The sequence below is a fragment of the Ambystoma mexicanum genome, chromosome 14 (assembly GCF_040938575.1).
Source record: "Ambystoma mexicanum isolate Mex_15411 chromosome 14, UKY_AmexF1_1, whole genome shotgun sequence".
Lineage (NCBI taxonomy): Eukaryota > Metazoa > Chordata > Amphibia > Caudata > Ambystomatidae > Ambystoma > Ambystoma mexicanum.
Window position 1 is genome coordinate 87991258 of NC_090940.1, and position 15804 is coordinate 88007061.

At 43.7% G+C, this 15804-nt stretch overlaps 1 protein-coding gene across 7 annotated transcripts in view; it reads left to right on the plus strand.

Moving 5' to 3' along the window:
• Nucleotides 1–15804, plus strand: part of RYR3 (ryanodine receptor 3) — a 1751462-nt gene that overhangs the window by 984945 nt on the left and 750713 nt on the right. For all 7 annotated transcript variants that reach the window (XM_069638568.1, XM_069638566.1, XM_069638573.1 and 4 more), the window contains one exon: nt 8287–8377. In XM_069638568.1, the coding sequence (XP_069494669.1) occupies nt 8287–8377 (91 nt within the window). The remainder of the gene's footprint in view (nt 1–8286; nt 8378–15804) is intronic.

A 15804-nucleotide genomic window follows, 5' to 3' on the forward strand; every position in this document is an offset into this window, starting at 1 on the left:
TGTACACATGCATGTCTTTTAACAGCTGGGCTTTTCAATGCTTTGTAAATGATGCTGGACACATATGACCTTTAATACCTTTGAAATGTGTCTGAAAGCAAATAATTAATGTGTGTACAAGAAAAAGCAAATATAGCCAAGAAATAAGAACATACATTGATAATTGCTTGAAAAAAAATCAAATATAAATAATCCATCTAGCATGATTAGTATATCAAAATAATATGTCTATTATGTTTTGAAATATAAGATTTTCCATAGCTTGTGTTTAGTGCATGATTTATCAAGTATCATTCTTATGTTATTAAGTTATAATATGAATTCTCAGAACCAAAATCCTTAATTCTTAATCAAATGCATTTCTTTCTCTTCCCAGATTATGCAAAAGGTTCAATAAATAATTTCATGTGCCGCTCATAATAGATAGTATTCTCATAAATATTAATATCAATTGATGCTCACCAACAATTTCTGTTCACTGTTCCATCTTCTAAAATGGTAGTGGTCAATAATTGGTTAAACTCCTTAATTACTGGACTCTACACAATATATTTGTATTAGGAAATTCCATGTTTATATAATTCATCCTGTATTAAAATAATTATCAATGGTAGATTCCGTTGATTAGTATTGTGTCTAACCAACAATTGGTAATCTCGTCACATCATAATGTCACCCATGTTAAGTAGTTTTCTTGGTTGAATTTTTTTGATGATGGACTGATTATTTCCAGTTGTGTCAGAGTTTTCTTGTTTTAGATCTCTTACATAAAAGTGTAGTTGTATATCAGACACTGAATAATGTGTTCCTAAAGATACTATATCAATCATGTTCTGATGCTAGTATGTTGAATAGCAGAAAAAAGGGAGATGGCTTACCATTATAGCAGGATGTTTTGCATCCAAGCCATGTTCTACCATTAAGACGGCCATCTACATGTTAGGCAGCCACCATTTTGCAATCTATATTTATTGTCACCATACTCGGTAGCGCGACCTCATTGCATAGTTTGAAACGTCCCTGTTGTTATCCGTACAACCTTTGTTGGGTACAGTACAACACCTGCTGCTCTAGTAATTTGATTTATATTCATATTGTATTATTTGAACTAATTATTCAATGGTATATCCATAGAGCCAGTATATGCATTATCATTATTAATGGAAAACTATGATTATGCATATTATATACCTTTATAAACAAAACCAGCAAACCTATATTTTGTGTATATCTGAAATGTATAATTCCTTGAATATTCCTCAGTACGGTTTTGTCTTTTAAATATCTGATTGCTTCAAATTGAACTATCACTGTTATTAAGTCACCAAGTATTGGATCGATAATAGGACTCCCATTAAATATTAAAATCAGCACACTAGTACTTAACTATTACAAATCATATTATAATGTCAACAATTCCAATGTGCTATATTATGTAATCTCTAGTGTAGCATTAGATATAAGAAATCAATGATTCCTGGAATATTCATGATACTGTGATACTGTGAGTGTCATTTGATGATGAATGTGAAAATGTGATGTTATGTACAAAGGGAGGCTTTCACATAACCAGTAGTTTAAAGGTAAAGAACCTTTTATTTGCAAGTTGATGACATAAGACGACCCCCAGCAGGAGGAGTACAATCTTCCCACTAAGGCCCTGCTTCTTCACTGGCTCTCCTTGGAACCCTGCTACATAAGATGCAGTTCTATGTTCTATAGTATCTAAGTGACAATAGACATAGTGAAGGAAATATTATACACTCATGGTTTAACAGGTAAACATTGGAAACACTGCACATCCTAACACCTCTCCTCCTTAAACATAACAAGTAACTGTGTGGGTGAGGACCCACTAAAATTGAAACCTGTAAAACACATATTGAACAACTGAAATTGAAACCTGTAAAATAAATATTATACACTCGTGGTTTAACAGGTAAAACATTGGATGCGCTGCAAGTCCTGGCACAAATCAAGAGCATAGATATATGACATCTAGTGGTTGATTAGGTAGAGTCACAAGAAAGTCCCTGTCTCCAACTAACTGAAGACAAATTAACATTGAAACGGAAAAGCCACCCTTTCCTTATTCCAAATAGCTCCTCCTTTGACCAACACTGACGAACCCAAGTCTTTCACAACTTGCTTGGGTTCAGAAAACAACGAGGCTCCTTTACGAACTTTGGTGGGGAGCTTGACTTTAATCCAATCACCCTCTTTGACCTTGAGTTCCCTACAACAATTCTTCTGATCATACCTCTCCTTGGATCTAACTCCAGCTTCAAAAATTCTCCTTTTTACACTCTCTAGATCCACATCCACCATTTTTGATTTGCCCATCCAACCTGGACATAAATGAGTATTTGGTTTTCTTCCTCTCAAGATCTCAAATGGACTCACGCCTGTGACACTATGGGTAGTTAGCCTATACTGGAACGTGCGTTCCATCACTGTTCTCACCCAATCTCCTCCAGTAGCCACCGCTATCCTAATAGCCTCCATCAGAGTCCTATTAAATCGTTCCACACACCCATTACTCTGGGGATGATATAAAGAAGTATTCACCTGCTCAATCCCATGATTCTCTAAGAATTCTTTAAACTCTCTGGAAACAAGTTGGGTCCCATTGTCAGACAAACACTTTCTTGGAAACCCTTCTCTCCAAAACAGTTGTTCCAAAAATCTGATTATACTACTACTGGATATGTCCTTGAGTACACATACCTCCGGCCATTTTGATAATAAATCTATGACTACTAATAGGTAGCTATCTCTGCCACCACCAATATTAAATGGACCGAGGAGATCCAACGCAATTTCGTCCCAAGGGACACGCGGGGACTCCCTCACTACCATGGGAACTTTTTGCACTTTCAAGCCTTTGTTTCCCTCAATACATTCCACACAGTCTTTGACTTGTTCCTCTATGTCCTTGTCGATACCAGGCCACCAAAATTCAGACCTCACAAGTCCCTTCGTCCTGGCCAGACCTAAATGCCCAACATGGGCCAACTCCAAGACAGACTTCCTCATACTGACTGGCACAACCATCTGGTGACCCTTGTATAAATAACCATCCTGAATCCATAGCTCCTCCCTCACTTTGGCAAAACCATTCATCTCGCCCCTGTGGCTCTTAATTTTACCTTCTGCAACCAGAGCAAGTACTCCTTGATATACAACATCCTCCGTGCAAGACACATCCCACTCACTTTTCTTTAATGTTTCATGCACCTGGAATATTTCTGCACTCTCCTCTGAACTTGTAAAGTCACTATCGTCAGAAATTTCCCTCTGGACAGATCTAGACAAGGCGTCTGCAACCACATTAACCTCCCCCTTTACGTGGAGCATGGTATACTGTAACCCTTGCAATGCCGTGACCCATTTCATAATGCGTCTTGACACTCCCTCCAAACCACCTTTTGTAAAAATTCCAACCAAGGGTTTATGGTCAGTGCAAATGGTGAAACTCCTCCCCCACAAGAATCTTTTACATTTCTCGACACCCCAAACGCATGCTAGAGCCTCCTTCTCAATAACTGAATATCTAGATTCTGGGCCCTTCAAAGACCTGGACGCAAAAGCCACAGTCTGTAAACCTGTCTGATCCTCCTGCATCAGAACAGCCCCAACACCATAATCACTGGCATCAACAAAAAGCAATGTGGGTTTACTTTCCTCAAATATTTTCAAAATGGGAGCATTGACAATAGCCTCTTTTATCATCAAAAATTCTTTCTTGCACCGGTCACACCATTTAAAAACGACTCCCTTGCGAGTGAGAAATCTCATATTCCTCGACATTTCTGCTAACCCCTTGACAAATTTGCCGTAAAACTCCACCAGTCCCAAAAATGATAGTATGTCCCCTTTAGACTTAGGCTCCTCCATTCTTTTTATGGCCTCAATAGCCTCCTCCTTGGGTCTAACCCCTTCCCCAGTGATCTCATGACCCAGGTACACCACTTTGTTGGCTTTAAAAGTACATTTTTCCAAGGCAACGGTGAGGCCTGTCTCCTTCAAAATATCCAAAACTCTTTTCAAACGAACATCATGCTCCTTCTCATCGCTCCCACATACAAGAACATCATCCTGATAACACATCACCCCTTTTTCACCCCCAAGTAATTTATGCATAATACTCTGAAACACACTTGCGGCTGAGACCAAACCAAATGGCATGCGAACACACCTGAACAATCCAATCGGGGTGATGAAGGCGGTGAGATCCCTGGAATTAGGGTGCAATTCAACCTGATGGTAGGCCGATTTAAGATCTAGTATGGAGAACACTTTTGACCCAGCTACTCCCACCATCAGATCATCTATTCGGGGAAGGGGAAACCTGTCTGCCACAACCATGCTGTTTAGATGTCTAAGATCTATACAGAGCCTCAAAGACCCATTGCCTTTTCTGACTACAACTATAGGACTGACCCATTCAGATGCTTCTATCTTTTCAATGACACCATCTCTTTCCATTCTCTTGAGTTCTTCCTCTACATCTCCTCTAAGAGCAAGAGGAATAGTTCGCAGTTTTGCAATCTTAGGGACAGCTCCTTTCTTTAGGCGAATTACATGTACAAAGCCCTTGAGACACCCCAATTTCCCAGATAACGTGGTTTGTATCTCTGTGGGCTCTCCTCCCGCAACAGACATTACCTGCTCGGGATGACTTGCCTCAAGCCTTATCTTCAATTCAGCTTGATCACTCCATGACAACAATTCACCCCCTCTGTTGGTAACATACACACAACCTTTGGCCTTCCTGTCCTTAAACTGTAATTCAGCATCAAAGCAACCTATAATATCTATGGGAACATCTCCATAAGCATTTGCTTTAACAGTATTTTCCCACAGAGTACAACTATCGAATTTGTTCCTCCACACTTCCGCACTTATCAAGGTGTAGTCAGCACCACTATCCATTAGCATGCGTACGGGTACACCTCGAATTACAACCTCAGCATAAGGTTTCTGCATTTTCACTCTGCCATTGACAGCATTCACTGTAAATACCACTTCTCTGCCATCCTCACAATATGACTCATCTTCATAACTTGCACTTATTTCATGCACTTGATTTGACCCAGCATTAAAATTTCTACAACATCGGGCAATGTGCCCTCTCACACCACACTCATTGCATATGATATGAATAGCAAAGCAATCCTTATCAGAGGCTATATGCGACAAGCTTCCACATCTAAAGCATCTTCTCCCTGGAAAACCTCTGGATTGTCCTGAATCCCTAACCATCTTGAAAGAATTCATGTCTTTGGGAATCCCTCTGCTATCTTTTGCAGGAACCCATTGACGCCATCCTCTGCCAGTTGCCGGTCTGTTCTCTTCGCTCCTTTTAGCATTCTGCGAGGCGCGTCTTGGATTCCACGTACTCTGCCTCTGAACAACCTTTGACACCTTCAGCACTGAACCCTGACTCTCATCCAACTTGGGTTTACCATTGTTCACAGTATCCGATTGAAGAACTTCAATGCACTTATCTGTGTGTTCCACCATTTTCGCTATCTCAATTGCTCGATCCAAAGTGGGGTTCCTCTCTTTCCATAGTTCTTTCCTAATACTGTCATTGGAACATTTAATCATTAGCTGGTCTCTCAAGTGCTCATCCTGACAGTGAGTGAATTTGCATTTCACTGCTAAGCCCCTTAAAGCCGTGACAAAATCCTCGATACTTTCCCCATTCTTCTGCTCTCTCGTGGCAAATTTATATCTTTCCAATATAATGTTCTCCTCCACTCTAAAATGCCTGTCCAGTTTGGCTAATGTCCTTTCATATGGACCAGCATCCAAAATGTCAGAAGGCTCCGGCAATCTCTTTAAGACCTCTTGGCCTGCAGTTCCCAAACAGTGAAATAGCAATGCCTCCTTGCGCTCATTGGAGTAGTTGGCACCAAACACTGCTAAGGCATATTTGCTGAATCCTTCCTTCCAGTCTTCCCATCTAACCCTGGGTTCACCTGGCACTGCCAGAAAAAACACAGGAGCAGGCACATTTGCCATGTCTCAAAGTTGCAGAATAGAATAACAAGCTTGCAATTCTGGTTCAACCAATAGAGCTCCCACCCAATCAGGTAGGTGACACTAATTAAAAGATAGCTGCTTGGTTATGTACTCACCCTGGAGCGCCTCACCAGGGTCATCGGCGGCGACTCCTTTCTCAACCTTGCTCAGTGTGGGGCCAGGGTGTCCAATGGCCGCTCAGAAAACACACAACCCAAAATCCAATTATAAAAGTGCCAAAGCCGTGTCTTTGCCAGCCCAGTCTCCACAAGTTCAACAAAATTGCAGGGGTCCAATTCCAGCTCCCACAGACCACGGAGCCTCCAGGGGTTTTCCTCTGGCGCTAGCAATGTCCCTCCGGTGGATGCCACACACTGGATGTCAGGCCGTCAATAATCCACTGAAAAAGGCCCTCCCTCAGGCAAGTCAGGCTGGCTCCGCTCCACAGCCAGCACACTAGATCTGTAGAAAAGGCGCTGGGGGTCGTCCTCCGGGTCCCAGTCAAAATCCTCGTCGCCAAATGTTATGTACAAAGGGAGGCTTTCACATAACCAGTAGTTTAAAGGTAAAGAACCTTTTATTTGCAAGTTGATGACATAAGACAACCCCCAGCAGGAGGAGTACAATCTTCCCACTAAGGCCCTGCTTCTTCACTGGCTCTCCTTGGAACCCTGCTACATAAGATGCAGTTCTATGTTCTATAGTATCTAAGTGACAATAGACATAGTGAAGGAAATATTATACACTCATGGTTTAACAGGTAAACATTGGAAACACTGCACATCCTAACATGTGATGATTTATAAAAGTTTATGAATATACAATCCATTTACAGTGCATAATGTTAGAGAAAGACTTTCATTTCATGAGCCAAGTTGAGTCCCATATATATTGTCCGAAACTGGCAACTTATTCTGGCCTCCATTTGTCTCTGTTTGTATTCTTCGTTCCCTCTGATATTTTGTTTTGTGTGTTTCAGTCGCACCAATTTCATGTGTTCTCTATTATTCATTTGACAATTTTCTTTTCTGCCATTGTGACACTAGGGATAGCTTTGGACCTTGACTACCAATCATACCTATGTGCTTTTTGATCCTTGGTATCAACTCCCCTGTGGTTCTTCCAATATAGATAGTTTTGCATACTATATAGTTAGAAAGATGAAGTTAGATGCAGCAGAAAGTTATGTTTATATTCATCTGAAAATGCACACAACCCCATCGAAAAATACAACAAATAAATACAAAAAATAAATATATTTAGAAAATGGGTTAGCAAGATAGAAAGAAAGACCGGCAGAGAGATTGGTAGGCAGAAAAGTTACTTAATCAATGGACTTATATACAGATAGATGCACTGAAGAGGAGTCTAGTAAAGAGAAGCAGCCACCCAATTTGTCCTGCATAGAATGTTAGAATGTTCAAGAATTTAACAGGATATATTTAAATGACCACTGGGGAGGAGGACATATAAAGCCACAATGTGGCCATAGAGACTGCACATACTTTATCTTGATCTGGGGCGTGCCTGATATTTGCACCCCTTGCAGTAATATTACAAATGGAGATTTTAAAATGTTTGACATTATCATCAAACCTTTAAGCCAAACGTTTAAGCCAATTCTAAAAACAAACAGACAATTGTGGGGGGGTTGCTTGGTGGAAGTTAACTAGACAGGCTTCCATTTTGGCCTTCTTTCGTGCTGTAGCAGTCCCATAGCTCTCTTGGCCTAAGAAGATCATGCAGTTGGGTATTTTAGGAACATTTCTTGCAACCTACCTCGTGATATCCAAAACTTATTGCATCTTTTGGATGGGATTGGGATTTTAAATAGAGCCATAATTCCCTGTGCTGCTCCTGCCACAAAATGGCTGCTTCATCGTGTGTAACATGTGTCCACTAGATTAGTGTGTTTAAAACCATTAACACCTTGTGGTTTGTTACTGAGTTTAAACTCTGTTGTAACATTTCTTCATATAGCACTTCAAATACATGCTGTCTTATTTGGCTCAGTGCTCCAAATGTTGGCAAATAAGAGAACTGATGCACAGAGAGAAAATGTTATTTAGCTAGAGTGGCACAATGTGGCCAGAAAGAGGATACAAGATTGGAAACCCAGTGTGTTATCCACAGCTTAAAATGTAACTTCTAGGGGACGCCTGTGTACAACCATGTTAGGTGAAGAAAGTCCCAGCACATGTCTTTTTGCTTGCATAGCACTGTTGATTGCAAATAGTTCTGTTTGTTCCATTTCAGCCACCTAAGACCAACTATGCTGCAACAGCTGCTCCGACGCCTCGTCTTCGATGTGCCTTTACTGACTGAGTACTGTAAGATGCCCCTTAAGGTAATGTTGGTGGAATATCTAATTGAAGCTGAGCATGGGCACCAGCTGCCCAGAGATAATTAGATGTATGTCCCTTGCTCCATACAAGGAGCTGTAGTTTTAGTACTCTTGTGGAAAATGGAAGTAGGACGAGACCAACAAATCATACTATATGTTGTTTGTGCTATGTGATATGTTGCTATACCATTGTTATATTATGTATTCCAATATAATGCTTTTACCAAACACCATCAATAATATGATTTGTTTATGCGTCACAGGGGACAAGTGGTCATCACTTGCTAAGCACTAGGAGGCCATGAAAACAGCAGGCCAAGCCATGGGTGAGACAGAATACCATAACCCAACATACATTGGCAACCCAAGATGGATCTAAGTTGTTTCCAAATAGAACTTTTTGATATGTCCACAGAACCTGTCTACCTGGGTATATCTAATAGTCTTCGCTCAGATTGAAATTAGGGTTGGGCAATCTTCTTTCAACCTGCTGGTCAGCAGGGTAAAACTTGATTTATACTGCAAATTGACAGCACCCTATTTTTCGGCCAGGAGGGAACCTTGCTAAAAATGTTGCAAACATACTGCTTCGAAATGTTATTATTATTCCAAAGATGCGCACAGTCTTCCCCTGGGCATGAATGAAATAGGCAGGCACGCCTGCTCCTTCAGCAATGGCACCTCCCAGAGCATTGATTTATTAACTTTTGAAAACATATTGAGAAAAATATGTTTACGTGATTGAATACCAAGCATTCAGGAAGCTTCCTTTGAGGAACAGAGTTTAATTTCACTTTGTTGCTCAATTGGTATGGAAATAGTGGAGGCACAGTTTATTACAGTTTATGTAATATAATGTGTTAGACATGTTCTACTGTCTTGCCTGACACTAGGGCATTGCTTAAAATCTGATTACTATGATAAGGTTGCCATGGCTGGAGAAATACGGTTGCAGGTAAGTACTTTTTCCTTCCCCTGACTGACTGTGTAGGCTCACCAGTACTTGGTTTTCCTTCGGTAGGTGTGGACTGGAGACCTATTCATTTGTGTTCAGCGATATTCCATTTCCAATCTGCATTTGCCTAATTTTTCTAAGTCTACTTTCAAATGTTTCTCACCTAACAAGTTCCCTCCATGCAGCCCATACTGAAATACATGTTGTGCCAAAGAGTTTGCTTCAGCTGACTTGCACGGATACTGTGTGTCCTGTTCCAGATCCATTATTAGTTCAGAGAAGCATGCTACACCACCATCCCCCAACTGCATGGCGCCCTCACAGTCAGATACCACATTTAAATGTGTGTTGGCCATGCACTGTGTGCAAGTATTACCATGTCAGACTGGACAGCCCCTTTGGTATTTCAATATCCACTCAAGGACTGGAATGTGAAACAGTGTGCCACAATGAGAATTGGGGCAGGCAAGCAGCACAGATTGACCATTGAGATGAAGCGTGACAGGCAACACCACTGCCGGGCCTCATGCGTGCCACCTGTGTCTTACCCCAGTGTTGGTGACTCTGGATACCAACTGCTTCTGCAGCTAATGACCCCTCAGAGGAATGCCCAGACGCCGCAGGAAATGGCATATAACAGGACCCATATGAGGACCAGGATGGCCATTGAGTAGACCTTTGGCCTCTTGAAAGCCAGATTCAGACTAGACCGGTCTGGGGGTGCACTGATGACCAGGCCAGACAAGGTTGGACAGATAGTCCTGGCCTGTGCAATGTTGCATGACATCTGCATCATTTACAACATGCCTCTGCCCCCAGATCCGGACATGCCTCCCCCAGAGGATATTGATGCAGCGCCAGCCGGTCCCATGTTTGTGTGCACAGAGTGCATGTAGGCCAGGGATGGGCCCGGCAAGAACTGCTTAGAATTTTACCCTCTTCTCTGCACACCCCTTGCACATTTGTGCATATCTTGCACCACCACACTAGGCACCTTTGCGAAAAAAGCAATGTCCACTTACTGCTTCAAGTGACATTTGATGTATTCAAAGGTGAACAGTGGCAACCCTAAACACCCACCCTCCCCAAACACTTGCCCTCTCCCCGACCTCCCCAAACACCTGCCGTCCCCAAATACCTGCCCTCCCCAAACACCCAGTGATGCACCCTTCCAGTGTTCTATTGCCACATTTTGCGCCTCTTTGCCATGGGGATCTTTGCCCGCATCTGGGATGACCGTAGTGGGTTTCCAGGCTGGGAACCCTTGTGGTGACGGAGGATGGTGGGTTGGATCCCTGGCCGTGCATGTGCTGCAGGATCAAGTGTAAGCTGTGGTTGATTGGCTCAGCTGTGGCAGAGGCCACCTCATTGCCCGCATGCACCATTTGGGCAAGGGAGAGGAGGGCGGCAGTGGCATATCCGCAGGACCTGGCGGAACTCCTGTTAGACACCTGCATGCACTCGCACGTCAAGCGCTTTTCTTCCAGCTGCTTGCATGCAATCACTGAGAGTTCGGACTGCTTGTCCTCAATTGCACACAACCATGCGTCCAGTGACTGTATGCTTGGCATTGGCAGTGGTGGAGAGATATGTGGTGGGCACAGGAGGGACAGCAGCACAGGGTGCGCAGACTGTGGCTTGGTCAGTCCTGCCACAGGTGGCTCTTGGGGCTGGTGTGTCTCCCTGCTGACCAGTGGGGCCACTGACCGCTGGTGTGGTGAGTGCGGCAGACACAGGCACCACTGATGTGCCACTTGTAGTGGTAAGCGGTGGCACAGTTGGTGGTGGGGCAGCGATGCAGCTGGTGGTGTGGCTGCTGAAGCAGCTGGTGGTTTGGCAGCTGATGTAGCTGGTGGTGGGGCGGCTGACACAGGCGTTGTTATGCCGGTGGCCCTGCACTGCTGCCTGGGCCTGCTTGTGGGGGGTGTGGTCTTTGCAGATCTGGTTGATGTCGACTATCCAGATCTGTCACTGTCTGTGGACTGTGTGCCTGTTGGAAGGAGGTGGGAATGTTGTTAGTTGTCTGGGAGCCCTGTCTGTGGCCTTGCATTACACTTATGCAACATTCTGTGTGTCCTGCTCTATGCATATGGCCTCTTTGGGGTCTTGGTCCTAATGTCTGATCCTACATATAAGTGGTGGGAGGGCAGATTGCTTTTTGGCATGCCAATGTGATTTCTGTGTGTGTGTGTGTGTCTGTGTGGTGGGACAGCAATCAATGTCATGGACTTCCTTGCCACTGAAGGGTGCTTCTCATGTGTCCATGTGTGGGGCTGTGCATTTTTGCTATGGTGCTTGTGCATGGCTATGTCTACCTGCATCCCCTGGCATGTGTGTGTGTGATCTGACCATTTGCTGTGACTGACATGTGTTGGGCTAGTTCACTTGCACATTAGGTGGTTTGATGCTTGGGGATGCATGAATTTGGACACCCCATTTGCATTTAGTTGGGGTTTGTTGCACTTACCACCTTCGCCTTGAGTCCCAGCTCCTGCCTCTGCTGTCCCAACCCCCTCAATGTCCTCCATGTGAGAATGCACATGCACGCCTCCTCCCAGGGCATGACAAGGCATACATACGTTTTCCAAATTTGATTAGTCAACATTGCTAAATAGAAAAATTCAATTAGCAATCCAACTTACATTATTAGCAATTGTTAGATCATTATTTTCAACGGAATGTGAAGTTAAATGCAATTAGTGGACTGTATTACTGTTGGTTTATTGGACACTACCTATTTTTCGTTTTAAATATGCAACAGCTCCATGTGATTGAAGAAGGAGACCTAAACGTGTCCCTCATTAAACCCATCCCGCTCTCCTCACAGCGACAAAGACACAAGAGGTGTACATCGTTCCTGAGTCCTTCCTCCCCATGATCGATGTATCGCAGGTGTGAGAAATGCTACTGACTCAGACTACCATTCAGACCCTATCCTGATGACAGCGTCGAAGAAATACAGGGGCCATCAAGGGAACAAGTTCACTGACAGCAACTTCGAAGACAGCGGATGACGTCACAACTGACACCATGATATAGATTTGTTAGACATGAACCACATAGTTATCCATGCATGAAGTTACGCAGACACTTAGATTTATTGATGGAAGACACAAAGAATATGCTTATGACTCGCATAGAGGACTGATACATGTACGACTTTGCCACACGGAAACCGCAAGACGCACAATAATACATATGAACGGCTTGCTAAAGCTTTAACGCAACTAACGTGGGCTGCCATGTAAATCAAGATGGAAGCCACAAGTACATCAGAGTGAATGAAGGAAGCAGAAAAGATTGGAAAGTACAGAGAAAGGCTGACAGGCTGATCCTGCTGATGCATGCAGAACAGGCTTCCAGTGTAGCCACCTGCACAGCCTTGCCAAGGACACCTGGGAGAAGGAAGGTTTCAAGCTAACAGAAGAGATAGGATACTTGCAGAGAATGCAAGCTGAAAATCCTCATAATTACAAGCAGGAGAGATTTATTTTGTGGCCCCTACACACGTGACCTGAACCTGAAAGACTGAGCTTATTCATTCGAGCCAGACTAAGGTGGCTGTTACCATCGAATTTACGGCAAGACAATACAAAAGTAATACAGGCTCAAAGCCGAATGTTCTGTCTCGAAGCCTAGGAGATTGGAGATGGTAACTTGTTGAGAACATGCAGCACCTACGGGTCATTCCCACGACCTTGGATAGTTGCATTTGGCTTGGTAACGTTCCAAAGCTCCATGGCTGAGAAGCCCCTTTTTGCCCAATCCTCATTCACCTTCCAAGTTATGCTCACACTTTGTTGTACTGCCCAATCACCCCCACACCAACCTGTCACGTTTGTATTCTTAACATTTAGAGGTGGTCTCAGGTGGAGCCACCAGATATGCTTCACCCAATTATCAGACTAACCCCCTATAGAATGTGTTTACCTCACAAACCAACCCTGACCCTTGTTAGGTTTTCTAGGGTGCAACTTCATTTTGTGATGTGCCATATTAACAAAATTTGAATAAAGACAGTAACACTTTGTCCTATGGCTGGATCTTCTGTCTTTTGGGGCAGGAGATTTCCTCCGCCCAGTTCCTCTTGCGTGTAGTATGGGGAGATTTATAAAGGTTCCCCTGCCTGTAATTCAGGATGTTTGGAATGTCTTGGCTTTTAGCACATGTAATTTTCGAATTCTCTTATGCACGTTAGCGCTTGCCTTCCCTTTTTAAGTAAAAGACTACAAATACCAGAAGACAAAGTGGTTTGATTTGAAAAGCCAGGACTTGCTGTACAAGATACAACAGGAAATAGACAGCTTAGATCTCCACACTCTTCTACCGCTTTAGCAACTTAATTAAGACTCTGTCATAAAGGCAAACAGTTTTAATCCTATGACACTGGTTGGCAGCTTGCTGGTGAGCAATACAACTGCAGCTTAATGAAACAAATTATGTTTGATGTGACCAACAAGCAGTCAGCATGGAAATGGAATAGACAGCTTATTCTTTTTTTCAGATTATTTTAATTCAAGGTAAAAATTAAGTAGCCAAGTGAGCTGTGTGAGATTTTCACTTTGGAAAGAGTTGCAGATAACAAACGCAAATAAAAAAAACAGAGAAAACGCGGAGGTGACCAACACTCCTGCCCCCTACCATCCCATTCAGTCGAGGTGAACTTGACCCTCAAAACAAATTCACAAACAGTGAAAAGGGGCACATCCAGTAAGAAGGTCAGCTGGGCACACTCAGCCAGTATTTTATACACCTCCATTCACCCAGGATTTTGCCCTCAAACTAACATGCTTTCTTGCACAGAGTGTATTCTTTTCATATATTTTCATTAGGAAATGTTAAAAGGTTACTGCTGTGTTCCCTAAGTTTAAATCACACACTTAAGCATTGTAACGTGGTCTTTGAAAACAGAAACCAAACAATGCAGTAGGTCTAATGAAAAAAACATGCATTGAACGCTCACCCGCGAGTGCTCAGATCAAAATCCATTTTTAAATTGGTTACAAAAATGAAGATCCTCGCATCCCCACTGATCATGCGGTCCGCCTCACATAGTCCTCTGCCTAATAATGCTGAAATGTACTTTGTAAAACACAAATGCTGCATTCACTTTGCGTTGCAAGCCCACACTTCATCATTCAGTGGATACGACAGCGGCAAAAACCAGAACAGCCCCCACGCCCAGCTCATGGCTGTTAGAGCAATTAGGCACCCTCCCCTCCCCTCCCCTCCAACTCTCTAAACTTACAAGTCACTTGGAAGATTACAAAACAACAGCAGCAGCGGCCCAAGTCTGGCTCCATTGTTGCCCTCTGCCCATGAAATTCCTTTGAGGAATATGACACGCCGCGTGCCTGACCTGCCGCGTGCCTGACCTGCAATTGCACTTATGTGTAAGGGCCTGGTCTGAGGGCCCCACCTTGCCTGCAGTTTCTGGCACAGTGAAAACTCTTTCAACGACCACCTGCTAAGCCCTCGTTAGGAGGCCATTAAAGGCCTGAAATTCATGTGGCAGTTACTCCAACACATGCAATGAAATCAAAAGCAATGTGTGGTTTTCCATTACAAATTGCGATACAATACTGCTTATTTTGTGCCTTGCATGAGGTGGAGGGGTGACATTCCCCCCCTTCTGTGGCAGCCATCTCCTGTGCTGGTAGATGAGGGTCCGGACCTCAGACGCAGATTGTCCCAGTGCTTTCGGCATTCCCTCTTCGTGCGGGGGACAGTCACCACAGCCATCACCCTGTCCACCACCTCCTGCCATACCGCATTTTTTCTTTTCTGACTGATCTTCCTGTGGGCAGCCCAGAAGAGTGCCTAGTGCAGTCAGCTCAGCCTCTGATAATTTGGGTTTTTACATACAATCTCAGGGACTCTGCTCTTCTGGCTATCAGACATGTCTGCCTCCTCCTGCAGCAGTGGATGGCAGTTAGAAGTGGGGGATTCAAAGTGCATTGAGTTTTTAAGATGAATGCCGGCGAGCTTCCCATTCCGGCGATGAGACTAATTCCAGCGCCGGTAATTCTGGCACTGGAATTACCAGCAGTTTCAGTACCATTATCGGTATGATCAGCACATTCCTACTGGTAATGCCAGCGGATTGGTGCTGATGCCGGTAATTCTATTGTGCTAGTATTACAGTTTCCGGCAGGAGTGTGTGCGCACGCACGATGACTTCTAATATGCCAGTAATTCCGGCGGTCGCACCTGTCGGAGATGGTAATACCGGCACGATGGAATTACCAGCGTTTAATCGTCACACTCATAATGCCCCCCATTGTCTGGAGATGGAGGGAAAATAATCTAGCTGCTGTACTGAAAGGCTGATGGAAAGAGCCCCCGACTCCCGGGACCTGGCTGCCACATTCCAAGCATTTCGGTACTGGACTGCCCCAGGGCAGGACAAAAACGGATATGTTTTGGATATTTCTCCTCTGTGAAAGACAGTGAGCTAAAGACTCTAGGTAAGGCT